This window comes from Gigantopelta aegis, chromosome 9, assembly GCF_016097555.1.
Source record: "Gigantopelta aegis isolate Gae_Host chromosome 9, Gae_host_genome, whole genome shotgun sequence".
In the NCBI taxonomy this organism is placed as follows: domain Eukaryota; kingdom Metazoa; phylum Mollusca; class Gastropoda; order Neomphalida; family Peltospiridae; genus Gigantopelta; species Gigantopelta aegis.
Window position 1 is genome coordinate 76326161 of NC_054707.1, and position 15963 is coordinate 76342123.

Sequence of the window (15963 nt, forward strand, 5' to 3'; positions counted from 1 at the left end):
ACCCGGAAGTGAAAACTACACGTGTAATGAAAAGGGGGAAAAGAAATAGCGACATGTCTTCTTGCACAATGGATCTTCCCAAAAAGAAATATTACAGACAGCGTGCACATTCAAATCCTATATCAGATCACAGTCTCGACTAGTAAATATTGCTTCATTTAAAAGCAAAACTATGTTACATGTTGATGTTAAATAGTAAACTCTTAAAACTGGTCATCTGAGGAACTGGTCAAAACGTACCCAAACCGGAACGTACCCATCCAAAACGTACCCAATTTTTGTGCAAAGTAAACAAAATGTAACAGAATTATTCATTTTGAACAGGTTTTGGATAAAATATACCTAAAACAAAATGTATCCCTTTTTGGTCAAAACACCAAGTACAAGTTACAATTTGTGGAGAGTAAATTACCACACTTGCTTACCCCCCCCCCAAAAAAAAAAAAAAAAAAAAAAAAAAAAATAAAAAAAAAAAAAAAAAAAATCGTCCATGGACCTGTTTCGTTAAGGGACCTGTTTCGGTGGCTGCATTGATTATGTGCAACAGTACATACATTTGATGACGTTTGCATGAGAAAAAAGAAATGTCTGTCACATTCACAGAAATGTTAGGAAAAATTAGGTTAAAAAGAGCAAAGAACGCAAGATTGAATTTAACACTCATAAGCAGGGCACATTTCTCAGTATCTTTTTTTTCTATGATTTTCAAAGACTGTAATTTGAAAGAAAACATTAAAAAAAAAAATTCTGTCTGTTCTCAGCTGTACCAGGGTGTGCACTTTACGGTCGCCCGATCGCCCAAAATAGTGTTGGGCAAGTCAAAACCTTGTCACGTGTCGCCCGCTTGGTAACCAAAATTATTCTGCATATTGTATTATGTATCAAAATCTAAATAACTAATGTTTGTAAGAGATCGGAAAGTTATTTTTTATTTATTGTTTTCAACTGGTTTCTGTGCAACCAAACCCATATAGGACATAATAGCGACCACTTCTCCAATATATCGAACAGTCTAAAACCATTTCGGGAGTCCCTCGGCCAGTTTTGATTATGTATTCAGAAAACCGTGGCCACCTAAATGTATTCGTAGGTTCAATCGGAACAACTCGTCACATTCCGCTATGCTATGTTTCACAGAAAGATTTTGTTTACGAGCCTGAGATTTTCCGAAGTTACATTGTGTTGGAACATTTTCGTTTCCTACGCAATATACCGAGTCTACCGATTGGCCAGTCAAAAAAAATCCCAAGTGCATACCTTGGCTGTACTACTATCTGGTTATTGAAGTCACATTATTGTCATGGCGTCTGCAAAACTTTCTTATTAAAACTCACAATGCAGCTTTCCAGTATATTTTTAACCAAACAATTTTACCATTATAACCATTCATTTGCTCAAATTACAACACAATTGCAAGACATTAGAATTGTTATATTCGTTTTCCTAAAATGTTATCTGTTAACATTAGTTCTCGAGGCCTCCATTTTGTAATTTGCCATACAAATATTTTTTATAAATGTGTTGAACAATATACATATTTTTATAAAACACTGAAAAGTTTTGTGTTTAAAAGTTTTTGCTGTAAGCTATACTGGTCACTGAATTTTTCACTCACTGAAACAGGTTACGTAGTTAACAATATTTACTGCTAATGCATGCTACAGATTTTGATGCACGTGTGGTAAACTTAGCTACTTAGCACTACTCAGTTTAGTGCTCGTTTGAAGCGTAGAAATACTAATAAAAAGGTAGCTATTTGAATAGCAACTGTCTTTTTATAAATATTGATATGCTTTAAAACCGAATGCTTATGCTCACTGAAACTGGTTCAACCATTCAAAATGCAATTCCCAAACAGTTTCATAAATTTCATACATGTCAGATTGTTCATTTAATAGTCTGTAAACTTGTATAAAAAATGTGTAAAATCAGTTAAAGGTAGGGTCAACTCAAACAAGAGCCTTATGTGTTGAAAAGATGCATACCCGGACCACCAACACATACTGACACTTTAGCAAATGAAAAACGCGTAATTTTAGAGTTAATAAAAAAACATGATTATTCCTGCTAAGTGGGGTTAGCCATTTTGTTTTGTTTTTGTGACGACTGGTGGTATAGCTTGGGGCGAAGCGACGTCAGCTCCGTCCATCTCCAGTGTCCAGCACAGTGTAAACAAACGCTCTAATTTACGACAAGGCGCTTCGCTATCAACAACCTGACTTGTAAAACAACATAAATGACTTGATAGTATAGTAAACTATTTAACTAAATATATTTCAATTTGCATCAATAGAACGAAATGGAATTATAGTATTTTTATTTTTTTTTAAATCTAAAGAAAAAATGCATATTATTAGGCCTATTGGTAGGGTACGTTCGAGCAAAAACTACCACTCATGAAACTTTTCTTTTCTTTGGGACGACGTAATTGGTCAGTTTTGTGATTTTTAGATGGGAAAGTCTACTTAATCAAGGGTTTTACAGAATTACTTACAGTAATAATGCAGGGAGGCTGATAATGCCCATTACGACTGAAGGGTTATCCGTACGGTTACCACACAATACCCTGTGATTTTAATAAAAGAGGCACGTCTTTTTAGGGTGTCTAGACACAGTGTGTGGGGACCGTCTAAATATACACTGCCAATCAGGAACCACAGGTACAGGCCACGGAAAGAAAAGACCAATTAACAAAGAAAACACTCCGATTATTATTTCAGTACATGGATTAATTTATGTACCAAACATAATACAGTTATTTCAAAACTTTGACAATGGTAGTTTATTTTGTATTGAAACATAATATATAATTAAATTGTTGCTGGCTTACTGGGATGGCTATTATTACAGAACATTGCGATGCATTCGCAAAAATCAGGTATGTTTTGTTTCTTCAGTTCGAAAACTAATTCCTGACGTGACACGTTAGGTATTACGTAACCACCAGCTCGCCAGAGGGCGTATTCACTGGGATGGTACAAAATTGCTGCGCCCCCGTTATATATAATAGCCGTCACATTTAACCGTTTTGTTAATTAACTACCGGTATACGATTATACTTATTGATATTAAGCGTTATATATTGTTGAATATGCATACCAGGCCAAATGCCTTAATTGTCCCCTCCTTTAATCTTTGTAACACCTGAATATTGTAAATCATGTAAATGTTATATATTATAGATAGTCTATAATTCCATAATTTAAGTACATTTACATATTAACAATTTAGTCTGATGTAATGGTATATATTAATATATAAAATAATGCACCGTTTGTAAAATTCTATTGCTCGTTATTCAGTTTACTAATTTCTTACTTTATTGTTATTAACATCCTGGTAAATTTAAACCTGGTACCAAAGAAAGAAAGAAGTGTTTTATTTAACGATGCACTCAACACATTTTATTTACGGTTATATGGCGTCAGACATATGGTTCAGGACCACACAGATTTTGAGAGGAAACCCGCTGTCGCCACTACATGGGCTACTCTTCCGATAGGCAGCAAGGGATCTTTTATTTGCGCTTCCTACAGGCAGGATAGCACAAACCATGGCCTTTTTTGAACCAGTTATGGATCACTTGTCGGTGCAAGTGGTTTACACCTACCCATTGAGCCTTGCGGAGCACTCACTCAGGGTTTGGAGTCAGTATCTGGATTAAAAATCCCATGCCTCGACTGGGATCCGAACCCAGTACCTACCAGCCTGTAGACCGATGGCCTGCCACGACGCCACCGAGGCCGGTCCTGGTACCAAATACATAACTACAGTGTTATATTTTGCTTAATTTTATATTAATTAAACATTGTGCGCTTTGACCAAAGTAACGGTACATTTTAGTTGGTACATTTTTGTGGGTACATTGTGACCAAAAATGTGTACGTTTTGGTTTGGATACATTTTGACTTGTATCCAACAGCAGGACAGTACCATAACAGGGGAAGGTGGTAGTGGATGGAAGCACAGGGGCTGCTGCCCTTTTGCAAAACTTTTGATTTTTTTTTATATAAAGAAGCCCTTTTTAGTTTAAATGTATCATTTTGTCTAGTTGGCTAGAGATAACCTAGCTCAAATATCCTCTAACCCTGGCCTGTTTATATGTTATACCACCAAGATAAACATCTATGGTCCATTTTCTTTTAACATACATGTACTGGTACAAATAAATGTCAAAATAATAAATAACGAGACCAAATATTTACAGGGCGACCAACCTAATGGAAATATTTTTCTGGTATTTTTATTTTTAAGCTCGCGAACGCGCCTTTCAAAGCAGTAGTTTAAAGCATGTGAAAACGCCATTTTCAAAAGTATAAAAAACAATTTAAACAGCGCCATATTTGACATATTAAAAAAAATAACAACAACCAAAGAGATACACGACAATAAAGAATTTGTATTATTTATTGGAATGTTATGTATTCAATAATAAAAGTATAAATCAATCCACATAAGTGGCAGAATTTTTCTACTTCCTTTTTAAGCATAGCCCTACTTTATGGCTTGTCTAGTTTACAAAACATGATAAATATATTCATCAATGTAAATAAAGTTACTATACCTAGTACAGCATTATCACACACACACACACACACACACACACACACACACACACAGACTCTTCAAAAATCATCACATTCAATGATCAGGTTTTTACACACACTGCATGCATGCATGCATGCATGCATGCATCGTCATAAAACCAGTGTCTGCCCCGTAGTAAATACTATATGATATTTGAAATATCTTTAAAATGAATACATAAACTACATAACAAGTAAGACAAATTTCATACATGGCTTCAGTTTACTTGATTGTCAAAAACATTTTCATTAGTCGGCTGTTGACAGATACAGCCAATAGACAAATGTCTTAGTAATAGCACAAAACAGTCGATAATACCAAGTTCAGTTTGCAATGGAGAATGCAGAATGATAAACTCTGTTTAATAAACTCGGGATTTAAAAGTATAGAAAATTAAAAATATATTCAGAAATGGCTGCTTCCATAAAAAATAATGATAGCGAATTTGTAAAAAATTCCGGATATTTGGCATTAATTTCGGAATTCTGGATATGGGTTAAACATTCCGGATTTTTTGGAAAGTTGCTCGTCCTGTATTTATTTTGATGAACTGCTACGACACAACAGTGAGAGTACCGAAATCTGGGTTTGTTTGGTTTGTTTAAATACTGCATTCTGTTGAATTAGTAACTCTACAGTTTACAAAACATTTTATGTGTAGCAGAAGCCTATGGAAACCAAAAATGTCCATTATTTTATTCAATTATGGAAATGGGAAATCTCTTAGATTATAATTTAAATAGTTATTTCAAGAACCACTTTGCTGACATACATCATGATATATGCACAGGCATATGGCTAGGCTAAGCTAAGCTTAGCATTATAATAAGAAAATACAACAAGAAGTCAAACTGTTTTTTAAATGCACTAATTTAAATGAACACAAAAAGGTAAATCTAAATGTCTAAATGTAATATTACTAATAATAAGTGGTATTTTATTTTTATTTGCAGTCCCAATAAGCCAGAAGAAATGGACTGGGGAGCATATTACCCACTACAGATTGGATCATCTAACAGCCCTGGTTGTCATGGCGACCAAAACAAGCAAGTTGAATTTGCAGATATTGGATGTGGATATGGAGGACTTCTTGGTATTCATTTAAAGTTTATTAACAAATTCACAGTTAGGTGTTAAACATATAAACATTTTCTTGCATTAAAATAATACTCGATTGTCAATTTCATCTTTTGAAAAAAAATGGCACGGAATTGTATAATAGTAAATGTTTTTATTGTTTTAGAGAACCAAGTGTTGAAAACAATACACAACAGGAATCATAGCTACATGTATATTATATATGTCTACATACCTTTTTATTACTTGAATGTCGTGTACCAATGTGCTCTAGTGGTGTCATAAAACAAAACAAACTTTAACAAATGTCTTGTACAGAATTTTTGTTTTGATGTTGTACCTTTCACGAAGAGTTTAATTATTTTAAAGTGACAGACGTTAGTTTTTAATCATCCAAATGTGTTACATGTTTGTAGATCAACCAAACATAGGGTCCATCTTCACAGGCTGAAACCAGGGTCTGCGACTTTTTACTCTTTTGTTTTTTTAATTTTTATAGTGCAGTTATCTCCCCTGTTCCCTGAAACCCTCATGCTGGGCATGGAAATCCGTGTCAAAGTCTCCGATTATGTAATTGATCGAATTAAAGGTTTGAGGTCACAGAATCCGGGAAGCTACAACAACATTGCTTGCATTCGGTGCAATGCCATGAAGCACCTTCCTAACTTCTTCACTAAAGGACAGGTACAGTAAGCTTTGTTATCGATATATATATAGATATCTTAAAGGTAGTACTAAACCAAATAACTTCTGGCTGGGTCAAAGTTCAAGGTGCATCCAACTTTTGATAGAGCAGTTAGTACCACACGTCCTGTGATTGATGATAAATGTGAGTATTGTGGTTGTAAAAAAAAATTAAGTTTCATCTGGAAAAAAACATTTATGCAATTTTATTTCCTCTAGTACCACTGTGTCAGGTAACATGAAACATGTATTTTGTGCGGAACTCGGGTAGTCGGACTATACTCGTTATTTCTGCTACGAGTAGCTTGACTCCCAACTTCAAGGGGTAGTAGTATTTATACCCGTGGTGAATATATCGATTGATATGCTGCAGGCAGGTGTTTTAGCCACTATTGTCATCTATGGGATTTGATTAGGTGGTATACAACCTATAAAGACTTTTTAACTATTAAAGTTACACATTAAATACATTTTTCTACGGGGCCTAGGTGGTGTAGTGCTCATGCCATTCGACTTGAGGCAGGTATTGGATTTGTATCCCACCTGAGGCAATGTTTCTTTTGGTTTATGCCAGTCCCAGCTCCAACCGAGAGTGAGTGCACCGCTAGGCTCAGTGGGTGGGTGTAAGACCACATACACTGAGTTTCACCCACTTCACGGGTGCGATTATGGGTGTGTCTCCCGAGTGTATGAAAAAAGTTGTTTTCTTTAACGACACCACTGGAGCACATTGATTAATTAATCATTGGCTATTGGATGTCAAACATTTGGTAATTCTGACTCATCAGAGGAAACTCGCTACATATTTTCTAAGGCAGCAAGGGATCTTTTATATGCACTTTCACACAGACAGGAAAATACATACCACAGCCTTTATCCAGTTGTGATGCACTGGTTGGAACGAGAAGAAAACCAATCAACTGAATAGATCCACAGAGGTGGTTCGATCCTGTGATGCAAGCACCTCAAGCGCGCACTTAACCGACTGAGCTAAATCCCGTCCCCCAAGTGTATGATGATTACCCAGCATGCACTGCAGTTTCTGTGTAACCCAGGCTTAACTTATGGCAAGCGTGGAGCACAACCCTGTCAAGTAGCAGAGTTCGATAAATCCGCTAGCCCGACGCCCGTGGCTAGTGGTTTTTAAGTTCGGCTAGTGAGAAACGCAAAACCACTAGCCTACCCTCCTCTCCTTATCACTCGATCGTGGTTTTTTTTTCTTTTTCTTTTTTCTTGGCTGAAATTTTGTTTAATAAATTTGATTGTGACGTTTGTCATTGAATAATATCAACAACACAATCGGTATATAATAATAATCCACTTGAACTAGGTCTGCAAACTGCAGTAATATGCAATCTCTACATCGTCAGTTACAGCATGCATTGTTTACTTTTCCCTTTCAAGTTTCTGGCACAGGAAACATGTCTAATGACATGCATGTTTTGATTGGTTGGACACGTCACGTGGTAGTTAATCTTGCACATATGTTTGAGGCTCAGAACTTGGAAATCACCAATCGTGACGACAGGTTAATCTCAATCAAGTAAACCCCAGTCATGCTTTGAATTTCAGTGTTTGTTTTATTTATCTATTGTTTTCTAATTTAAGACATCGCTTGCATGTGGTTGTCGGCAATCAGGAAAACAATTTACTTTAATGGTATTATGTGTAGCAGTTTGGATAATGCTTCACAGCTGCCGATACAAGATAATACCTTTTTTTGTTCATCAATTAACAACGGATTAGATGTCGCCATTATATTCTTTTGATATCGGTCTGTCACGGGATGATGCCCTGTATTTGAGCAATTGGCATCACAGTTCCTGGCGACATAAATAGTAGGCCCTAAATGTATAACCCACTACTAAATACACTAAACCATCTATTACCGTGTGTCACACTGTCGTACCCTCACTTAAATTATTTTTCTCCGGGGGTAGGGCAAAAGAGAAAACGGGACAATGACTATGGATCACATTTGACAAAAGACCAAACGTACGACACAACAAAAAACTGAAAGTTACAACATGATTTAAGTGGGTTTTTTATTTTACTGTTATACTCATAAATGTGTAATGTTACAAAAATTATGTAACAATCTAGTTATAATTGATCAGGAATTTGGGCTAGTGCTTTATCTTGGTTGGCTAGTGGTTTTCACAAACACACTAGCCCTGTGGCTAGTGACTTTTCAAAATATTTGTCATACTCTGCAAGTAGTCCCATACCGAAATGAAAATACTGCAGCTTAAAGGTAGTACTAAACCGAATAAAATACTGCAGCTTAAAGGTAGTACTAAACCGAATAAAATACTGCAGCTTTACCATTCATCTCATCATCGTCCATGCTTGTAATGTTCAAAAACTAAAAATATCTTAGTCTTTGTGTTAATGTTTGTGTTATTTGAAAAAAAGAAAAGAAAAAAAGGAGCATTTTTCTTGTTTAGAATATCAGCGTTTGTATATTCAGTGTGTTTCTGGTTGACCCAGGGCTCACCATACCCATTAGCCAATTTACAACTTGGCCAATTTGCTAACTTTTTGCACACAGTGCCTACAAACATTTAGTATTTGGCAAATAAATTTTGTTTAAAATACCCATTTAAAAATATTTTTTCAACGAAATACTCTACAAATCTGAAAATTAGTCCTGATGCATGAGTCCTGTTGTCATAATGTTTGTAGTAGTTCAGACTTCATTTTATTTTATAATATATATATATATATGTGGCGTCTGTGTGTGTGTGTCGGTGTGTATGTGTGATGGGTGTGTTTGTGTGTGTGTGGTATGTGAGTAAGTGTTGTGTGTCCGTGTGGTGTGTATGTCGATGTGTATGTGTGATGGGTGTGTTTGTGTGTGTGTGGTATGTAAGTGGTGTGTGTATGTGGTGTGTGTGTATGTGGTGTGGTTGTGTGTGTGCTTATGTGTGTGTGTGTGTGTGTGTGTGTGTTATACATATTTTACATTCATATATTTACCAAATGTTTCATATATCCAATCGCTGATGATTAATAAATCAATGTGCTCTATTGGTGTCATTAACCTGAAGACTATATCAAAATTACCAAATGTTTGATATCCAACAGCCGATGATTAATAAATCATTGTCCTCTAGTGGTGTCGTTAAACAAAACAAACTTTAACTGTAACATTTCAAGAATGTTCACTGCCTATCACCTTTTTAGGAGAGATCTTCAGCTTGCCTTGATTTTGCTTATGAAGGTCACTGCTGTGGATGGATTTCTTCTCTGTAGTGTTTTTAATTACAAATGTCTGTTGGTTAGTTTTTGTTTTCCTTTTCTTCTTTCAGCTCAGCAAAATGTTTTTCTTGTTCCCAGATCCACACTTTAAAAAAACGAAACACAAATGGCGAATCATTAGTCCCACCTTGCTCGCAGAGTATGCATACGTGCTTCGTGTTGGTGTAAGTGTTTTGGTTATTGTTAGATGTGAAATTAATTATCACTATCTTGATTACTTAAAGGGACATTCCTGAGTTTGCTGCCCTTTTTAAGATGTTATCGACTAACAGAGACTTTTTAACGATTGTAATTACATACTAAATATATTTTTCTGCATAAAATATTAGTGGCTGTATATTAAACATGTTTCTGATCGTTCTAATATTTGTACTAGGTTAAATTAATTTTATTTTCTAAAAAAAAATTGTTCTTATGTACGAAATTATTTGAAGACAAAATCCAGTTTGGGCTTCTTACAAATTTTAAGACAACCAGAAACACATTGAATATACATACACTGATATTGTAAACAAGTTAATATATTATCCTATCAACAGCTAAAATTATGGGGTGACTTACAAGAAACCAAATTGAATGTATTTAAACACTATGTCGAAAGTCTTCTGTTTGTTTTTTAAATATTGTTCACAGTTATTATATGAAGAGTCCATGGAAAAAAATGATCAAAGTCACATTTTACAGTTTTGAGAAATATTGATTTTTTTTTTTTTTTTAAACAATATTTATTCAAATAAATGAAGTGGATCAGCAAACAGGCGATAAGCCTGTATAATATAAATGCCTCTCCATGAGATGATGTTACATACTGTATGAATTTCAGTGAATGACATAAAATATAACATTACAAAAATATTGATTTTAAAAAGTAACTCCTCCTGAATATGTTCGAATTCACAGCACTTGAAGGACACTGCATATAGGATGTTACTGATGTTATACATCATATAGGATGTTACTGATGTTATACATTGTATAGGATGTTACTGATGTTATACATCGTATAGGATGTTATAGGGATGTTACTGATGTTATACATCGTATAGGATGTTACTGATGTTATACATCACATAGGATGTTACTGAGGTTATACATCATATAGGATTTTATATGGGATGTTACTGATGTTATACATCGTATAGGATGTTACTGATGTTATACATCATATAGGATGTTACTGATGTTATACATCGCATAGGATGTTACTGATGTTATACATCGCATAGGATGTTACTGATGTTATACATCGCATAGGATGTTACTGATGTTATACATCGCATAGGATGTTACTGATGTTATACATCGTATGGGATGTTATATAGGATGTTACTGATGTTATACATCATATAGGATGTTACTGATGTTATACATCGTATAGGATGTTACTGATGTTATACATCGCATAGGATGTTACTGATGTTATACATCGTATAGGATGTTACTGATGTTATACATCACATAGGATGTTACTGATGTTATACATCGTATAGGATGTTACTGATGTTATACATCGCATAGGATGTTACTGATGTTATACATCATATAGGATGTTACTGATGTTATACATCGCATAGGATGTTACTGATGTTATACATCGTATAGGATGTTATATAGGATGTTACTGATGTTATACATCATATAGGATGTTACTGATGTTATACATCATATAGGATGTTACTGATGTTATACATCGCATAGGATGTTACTGATGTTATACATCATATAGGATGTTACTGATGTTATACATCGCATAGGATGTTACTGATGTTATACATCGCATAGGATGTTACTGATGTTATACATCGCATAGGATGTTACTGATGTTATACATCGTATAGGATGTTACTGATGTTATACATCACATAGGATGTTACTGATGTTATACATCGTATAGGATGTTACTGATGTTATACATCACATAGGATGTTACTGATGTTATACATCATATAGGATGTTACTGATGTTATACATCGCATAGGATGTTACTGATGTTATACATCGTATAGGATGTTATATAGGATGTTACTGATGTTATACATCATATAAGATGTTACTGATGTTATACATCGTATAGGATGTTACTGATGTTATACATCACATAGGATGTTACTGATATTATACATCGTATAGGATGTTACTGATGTTATACATCGTATAGGATGTTACTGATGTTATACATTGTATAGGATGTTATATGGGATGTTACTGATATTATACATCGTATAGGATATTACTGATGTTATACATCGTATAGGATGTTACTGATGTTATACATTGTATAGGATGTTACTGATGTTATACATCATATGATGGGTTTTTTATTGAATATATATTTTTCATACTGGTCAGGGCTCACGCGAGCGGGTAAAGTGAGCCCAAACTTCGCCTTGACCAACTGCACTTCACTGTGCCAGTCGCTAACTTCGCCTTGACCAGCTGCACTTCACTGTGCCAGTCGCTAACTTCGCCTTGACCAGCTGCACGTCACTGTGCCAGTCGCTAACTTCGCCTTGACCAGCTGCACTTCACTGTGCCAGTCGCTAACTTCGCCTTGACCAGCTGCACTTCACTGTGCCAGTCGCTAACTTCGCCTTGACCAGCTGCACTTCACTGTGCCAGTCGCTATAAGGTGAAATCGGTGTCGCTTTTTTAAAATAGTGACACAATCATGGATGAATGGTGAAGAACTTCAGGAACACCTATTCATAGATAATAATTAGGTGTTACATGTCTGAGAGTTCGAAGTGACACTGGCACCATAAAATCATGCGACAGGCTCACAGATAGCTCAGACAAGACCCGTATCTGGGCACTAAAAGTAGGCCTGCATGTTCAGGGCTTCTAGATTATGGTAGCCCCACTCCCATGGCTAGTGATATTCGATGGTAGGCTAGTAAATAACTACTATTGCTATGCCCGACGGCTAGTGAAATGTTTTGGTCAACTGTTGCATTGTCTATTTGGTAAATATGAATATCCTGCCCCCACCCACTAGTGTTAGTGTTTTTAAGCTCTGTCTTCCTGTTTATGCGACATATCTGATTATTACTCTTATTTAGTAAATTTTATCAACTTAAAGAGAATTGGGGCTAGTGAATTTTTAATTGTGGCTAGTAAATTTTTAAAATCACTGATCACATGGCAAGTGAATTTTATAAGAATTCTAGAAGCCCTGATGTGCTACTGACTGTTGGAGTGTGTAACTTTAATTCTATTGTCAGGTGTGTTTGCTGGAACCTGTACAAGGGTGGGGATCTAGACTATGGCGAGCAAATGGTTTAGGGAGGTTGGGTTATGCTTCACCGGAAAATATATTGAACAAGAAAAAATTTGACGTGGAAAAAAAGGAGAATGATTAACTACATGTAGTTTCATGCAGACCTTTTCACAATTAATAAATTCAACATGCAAACAAAGATGTCAAAATTATAAACTAATACAGGCACACCTGTCCTAACGGCCACCTACCAAAAGATTTTTAATGTAAATGCATTTGTAATAAGTGGTCACTTGTCTAACGCACCTAGCGGCCACCTAAACTGGATCCTTAATCGCTAAAATGGCTGTGTTAAGTGGCCATTGTAAGTTTAAAATGTTAAATTAAACAGCGACAATGTGCAGCAAATAAGCCATTGTCACACCTTCACCGATAGCAGTACCTGTTATTGAATCCGACATCTCCACTGTGTATCAGTTAAGAAATTGTAACTGGAATGCATTTAATTACCTCTGGGTAATCTAAGCTTGACGTTGGTAGATTAATCCACTGGTACAATATTCTGCATGGAGTAGTATTTAAATGAAAAGACAAGACAAAGTTGTGAGAGAATGAATTACAAACGGTTAAATTAGTGTTTTTCAGCTAAATTTCTTTATTTCTGAAGAAGGCGACATCTGAAAAAGTGGTTTTTAAAAAACTTTATAGCATTTCCATCAGTTAGCAGTATTGACAGTAAAACAGACAAAAACAAATACAGACAGTAAAAGTTTCACCTGTATTCAGCAGCCACTTGTCTTAAGTGGTCGCTTTTGACTACTCCTACTCCTTATTGTTGCCGTTTAAGACAGGTTTGACTGTATTGGGTTAATAGAACTCTTTTTGCGTATTTTATTTTTTTACATTACAAATTTAAGTCTCCCTCCTGTTAAAAACTTCACCCTATCAAAAGTTTGAGAGAGAAGTGACTTTGCTCAATGATTTTGTCCTCGCGTGAGGCCTGCTGGTTATATTTTCCTGAATATCTTGAACCATGTGGATAATAAATATATGTATGTATGTTTAACGACGCCTCAGCACAAAAATAGACATGGACTATTGGATGTCAAACAAAGTAACTTTATCAATCATTGCAGGGCCTTGTGTATACTATGACAGATGTAAGAGATCTCCATGAGTGGATGGTGTCGCATTTGACGGACTTCCCGCTGTTTGAACGAGTTTCGGAAGATGATCTGGTAATTGATTTCCTATGTCTTTTTTTTCTTTCTTTTCTTTTTCATCATGCATGCATTACTTTGACTTCTTTAAGGCATGTTATTTGTTTACACTATACCGTTAAAAATAAAAGTTGATTTGTTGTAAGTCGACACCATTTTGGTAATGGATAGAAGAATATTTTTTAATTTAAATTTGACAGCTGTATGGAAAGAAAGAAATTGATGCTGGAAGAAGAAAGTCATTGTGGCTGCTTCGGAAGCTTAAGAAGTTTTTAGTACATGTAGTTGGTTGGATTACATGGGAAAACAGGTTTTAAATTGTTTTTTCGTTTTTACTAATAACACTTCTATAATGAATGTCAAGAGTTTTTATTATCCATTCTGCTAATGGATTATAAGAATAAGCAGATTGTTTACCTTTACAGATCTTTTTCATTTTGTTTTCATTTTTTTAAATTTCATTAAAAGGACATTCCTGAGTTTGCTGCATTGTAAAATGTTTTCTACTAATAAAATATTTCTACGATTAAACTTACATATTAAATATATTTTCTTGTTTAGATTATCAGTGTCTGTCTATTCAATGTGTTTCTGGTCGTCTTAATATTTGTAAGAAGCCCAAACTGGAAAAAAATATTTTAGCAATTAAAATAAAATTTACACTTGTACAAGTATTAGAAAGATCAGAAACATGTTTAATATACAGCCACTAATATGTTATGCTGGAAAATATATTTGATATGTAATTACAATCATTAAAAAGTCTCTGTTAATCGATAACATCTTAAAAATTACAGCAAACTCAGGAATGTCCCTTTAATATGCATTTCTTTCCATTCATACTGATTTGTATATCTTTTTTTTTAATTTCAGAAGCACGACATTATTACTGACAAGCTGTACCACAGTACTGAAGAAGGACAAAAAGTGACGAGAAATAAAGGAGAAAAATTCCTGGCAGTTTTTAGACGAATTGAAGATCCTCACAGAACACAGACAGAAAGTTGTTCCACAAACAGATGATGAGCTGTCGGTGATAGATGACAATAAAACACAAACCAATAAACCACTCTCCTGGGATTTTTCTTCTTTTCCCCCAAATTTATTTGTTGATGTCCTAAGAAAAAATGTCTTAGTCTCTGTGTTATATGTTTGTGGCATCTTTAAACAACCTCCAAAACAACACCACTACCACCCCAACCAAAAAACCCAACAAAAAACCCCTGTTGTGTACCGGTAGATACAATATTGAATTCTATTTGTCATGAATATTACAACTACCTCCTTAAAACAAATTTTATCATTTATATTACGTGTATTACGGTGACTAGAACAATATATATCATCACTAGTCTTCGTGGATGGAAAAAAACCCACTGCTTTTGTAGGCAAAAATCTTTAATGTATTAGATATTAGAACTTAATGAAACACTGTATAAATCTAATGCAACACTGTAGAAAAATAATATTGGATGCTTTGTATGCAGTTGTCTTAAATTTTTAATGTATGTAATTATCCTTTGTTTGGATGGCTTTGGTGTTCAAAAGAGCTGGTTGTAACAGTTGTAAGCTTGAATATAATGAACAGATTAAAAAAAATTAGAAGTTTTTTCTAAATATTTGGAATCTGGACGAAAAAACCTCAATGTCATTCATACCGTAATCTAACCAAAAATTAGTTAGCTGGCAGGCATTACACAACTGATAATGACGTCATTTCTACTGTTGATGTGTTTCCCCCACATGCATGGAGAATCTTCCTTTCCCAGGCACTGCAACTCCCTTGGAAGTAGATGTGTGTACACAGGACAGCGTGTGGGCACATGTGCAGGATGTTTTAGGAGGAGAGGGGGTTTAGACTGGTGACCAAAGTTTATAGCGGTTTGAATCATGCTCCCCCATAAATTATATTGAGAA

General features: G+C 35.0%; 1 protein-coding gene across 1 annotated transcript; it reads left to right on the plus strand.

Moving 5' to 3' along the window:
• The first annotated feature begins 9 nt into the window (after positions 1–9).
• LOC121382306 (tRNA (guanine-N(7)-)-methyltransferase-like) lies at positions 10–15117 on the plus strand. Its single transcript, XM_041511879.1, has 6 exons — positions 10–142; positions 5541–5680; positions 6164–6348; positions 9660–9773; positions 13963–14064; positions 14920–15117. The coding sequence occupies exons 1-6, from the start codon at positions 27–29 to the stop codon at positions 15067–15069; spliced, it is 807 nt and encodes a 268-aa protein (XP_041367813.1). The 5' UTR covers positions 10–26; the 3' UTR covers positions 15070–15117.
• Positions 15118–15963: the final 846 nt, after the last annotated feature.

Excerpts from the sequence above, each read along its gene's own strand:
- LOC121382306 (XM_041511879.1), top strand. The coding sequence starts at position 27 with ATGAAAAGGGGGAAAAGAAATAGCGACATGTCTTCTTGCACAATGGAT. Across the intron at positions 143-5,540 it reads TCAGATCACAGTCTCGACTA|TCCCAATAAGCCAGAAGAAA; the intron begins GTAAATATTGCT and ends TTTTATTTGCAG. Across the intron at positions 9,774-13,962 it reads CATACGTGCTTCGTGTTGGT|GGCCTTGTGTATACTATGAC; the intron begins GTAAGTGTTTTG and ends CAATCATTGCAG.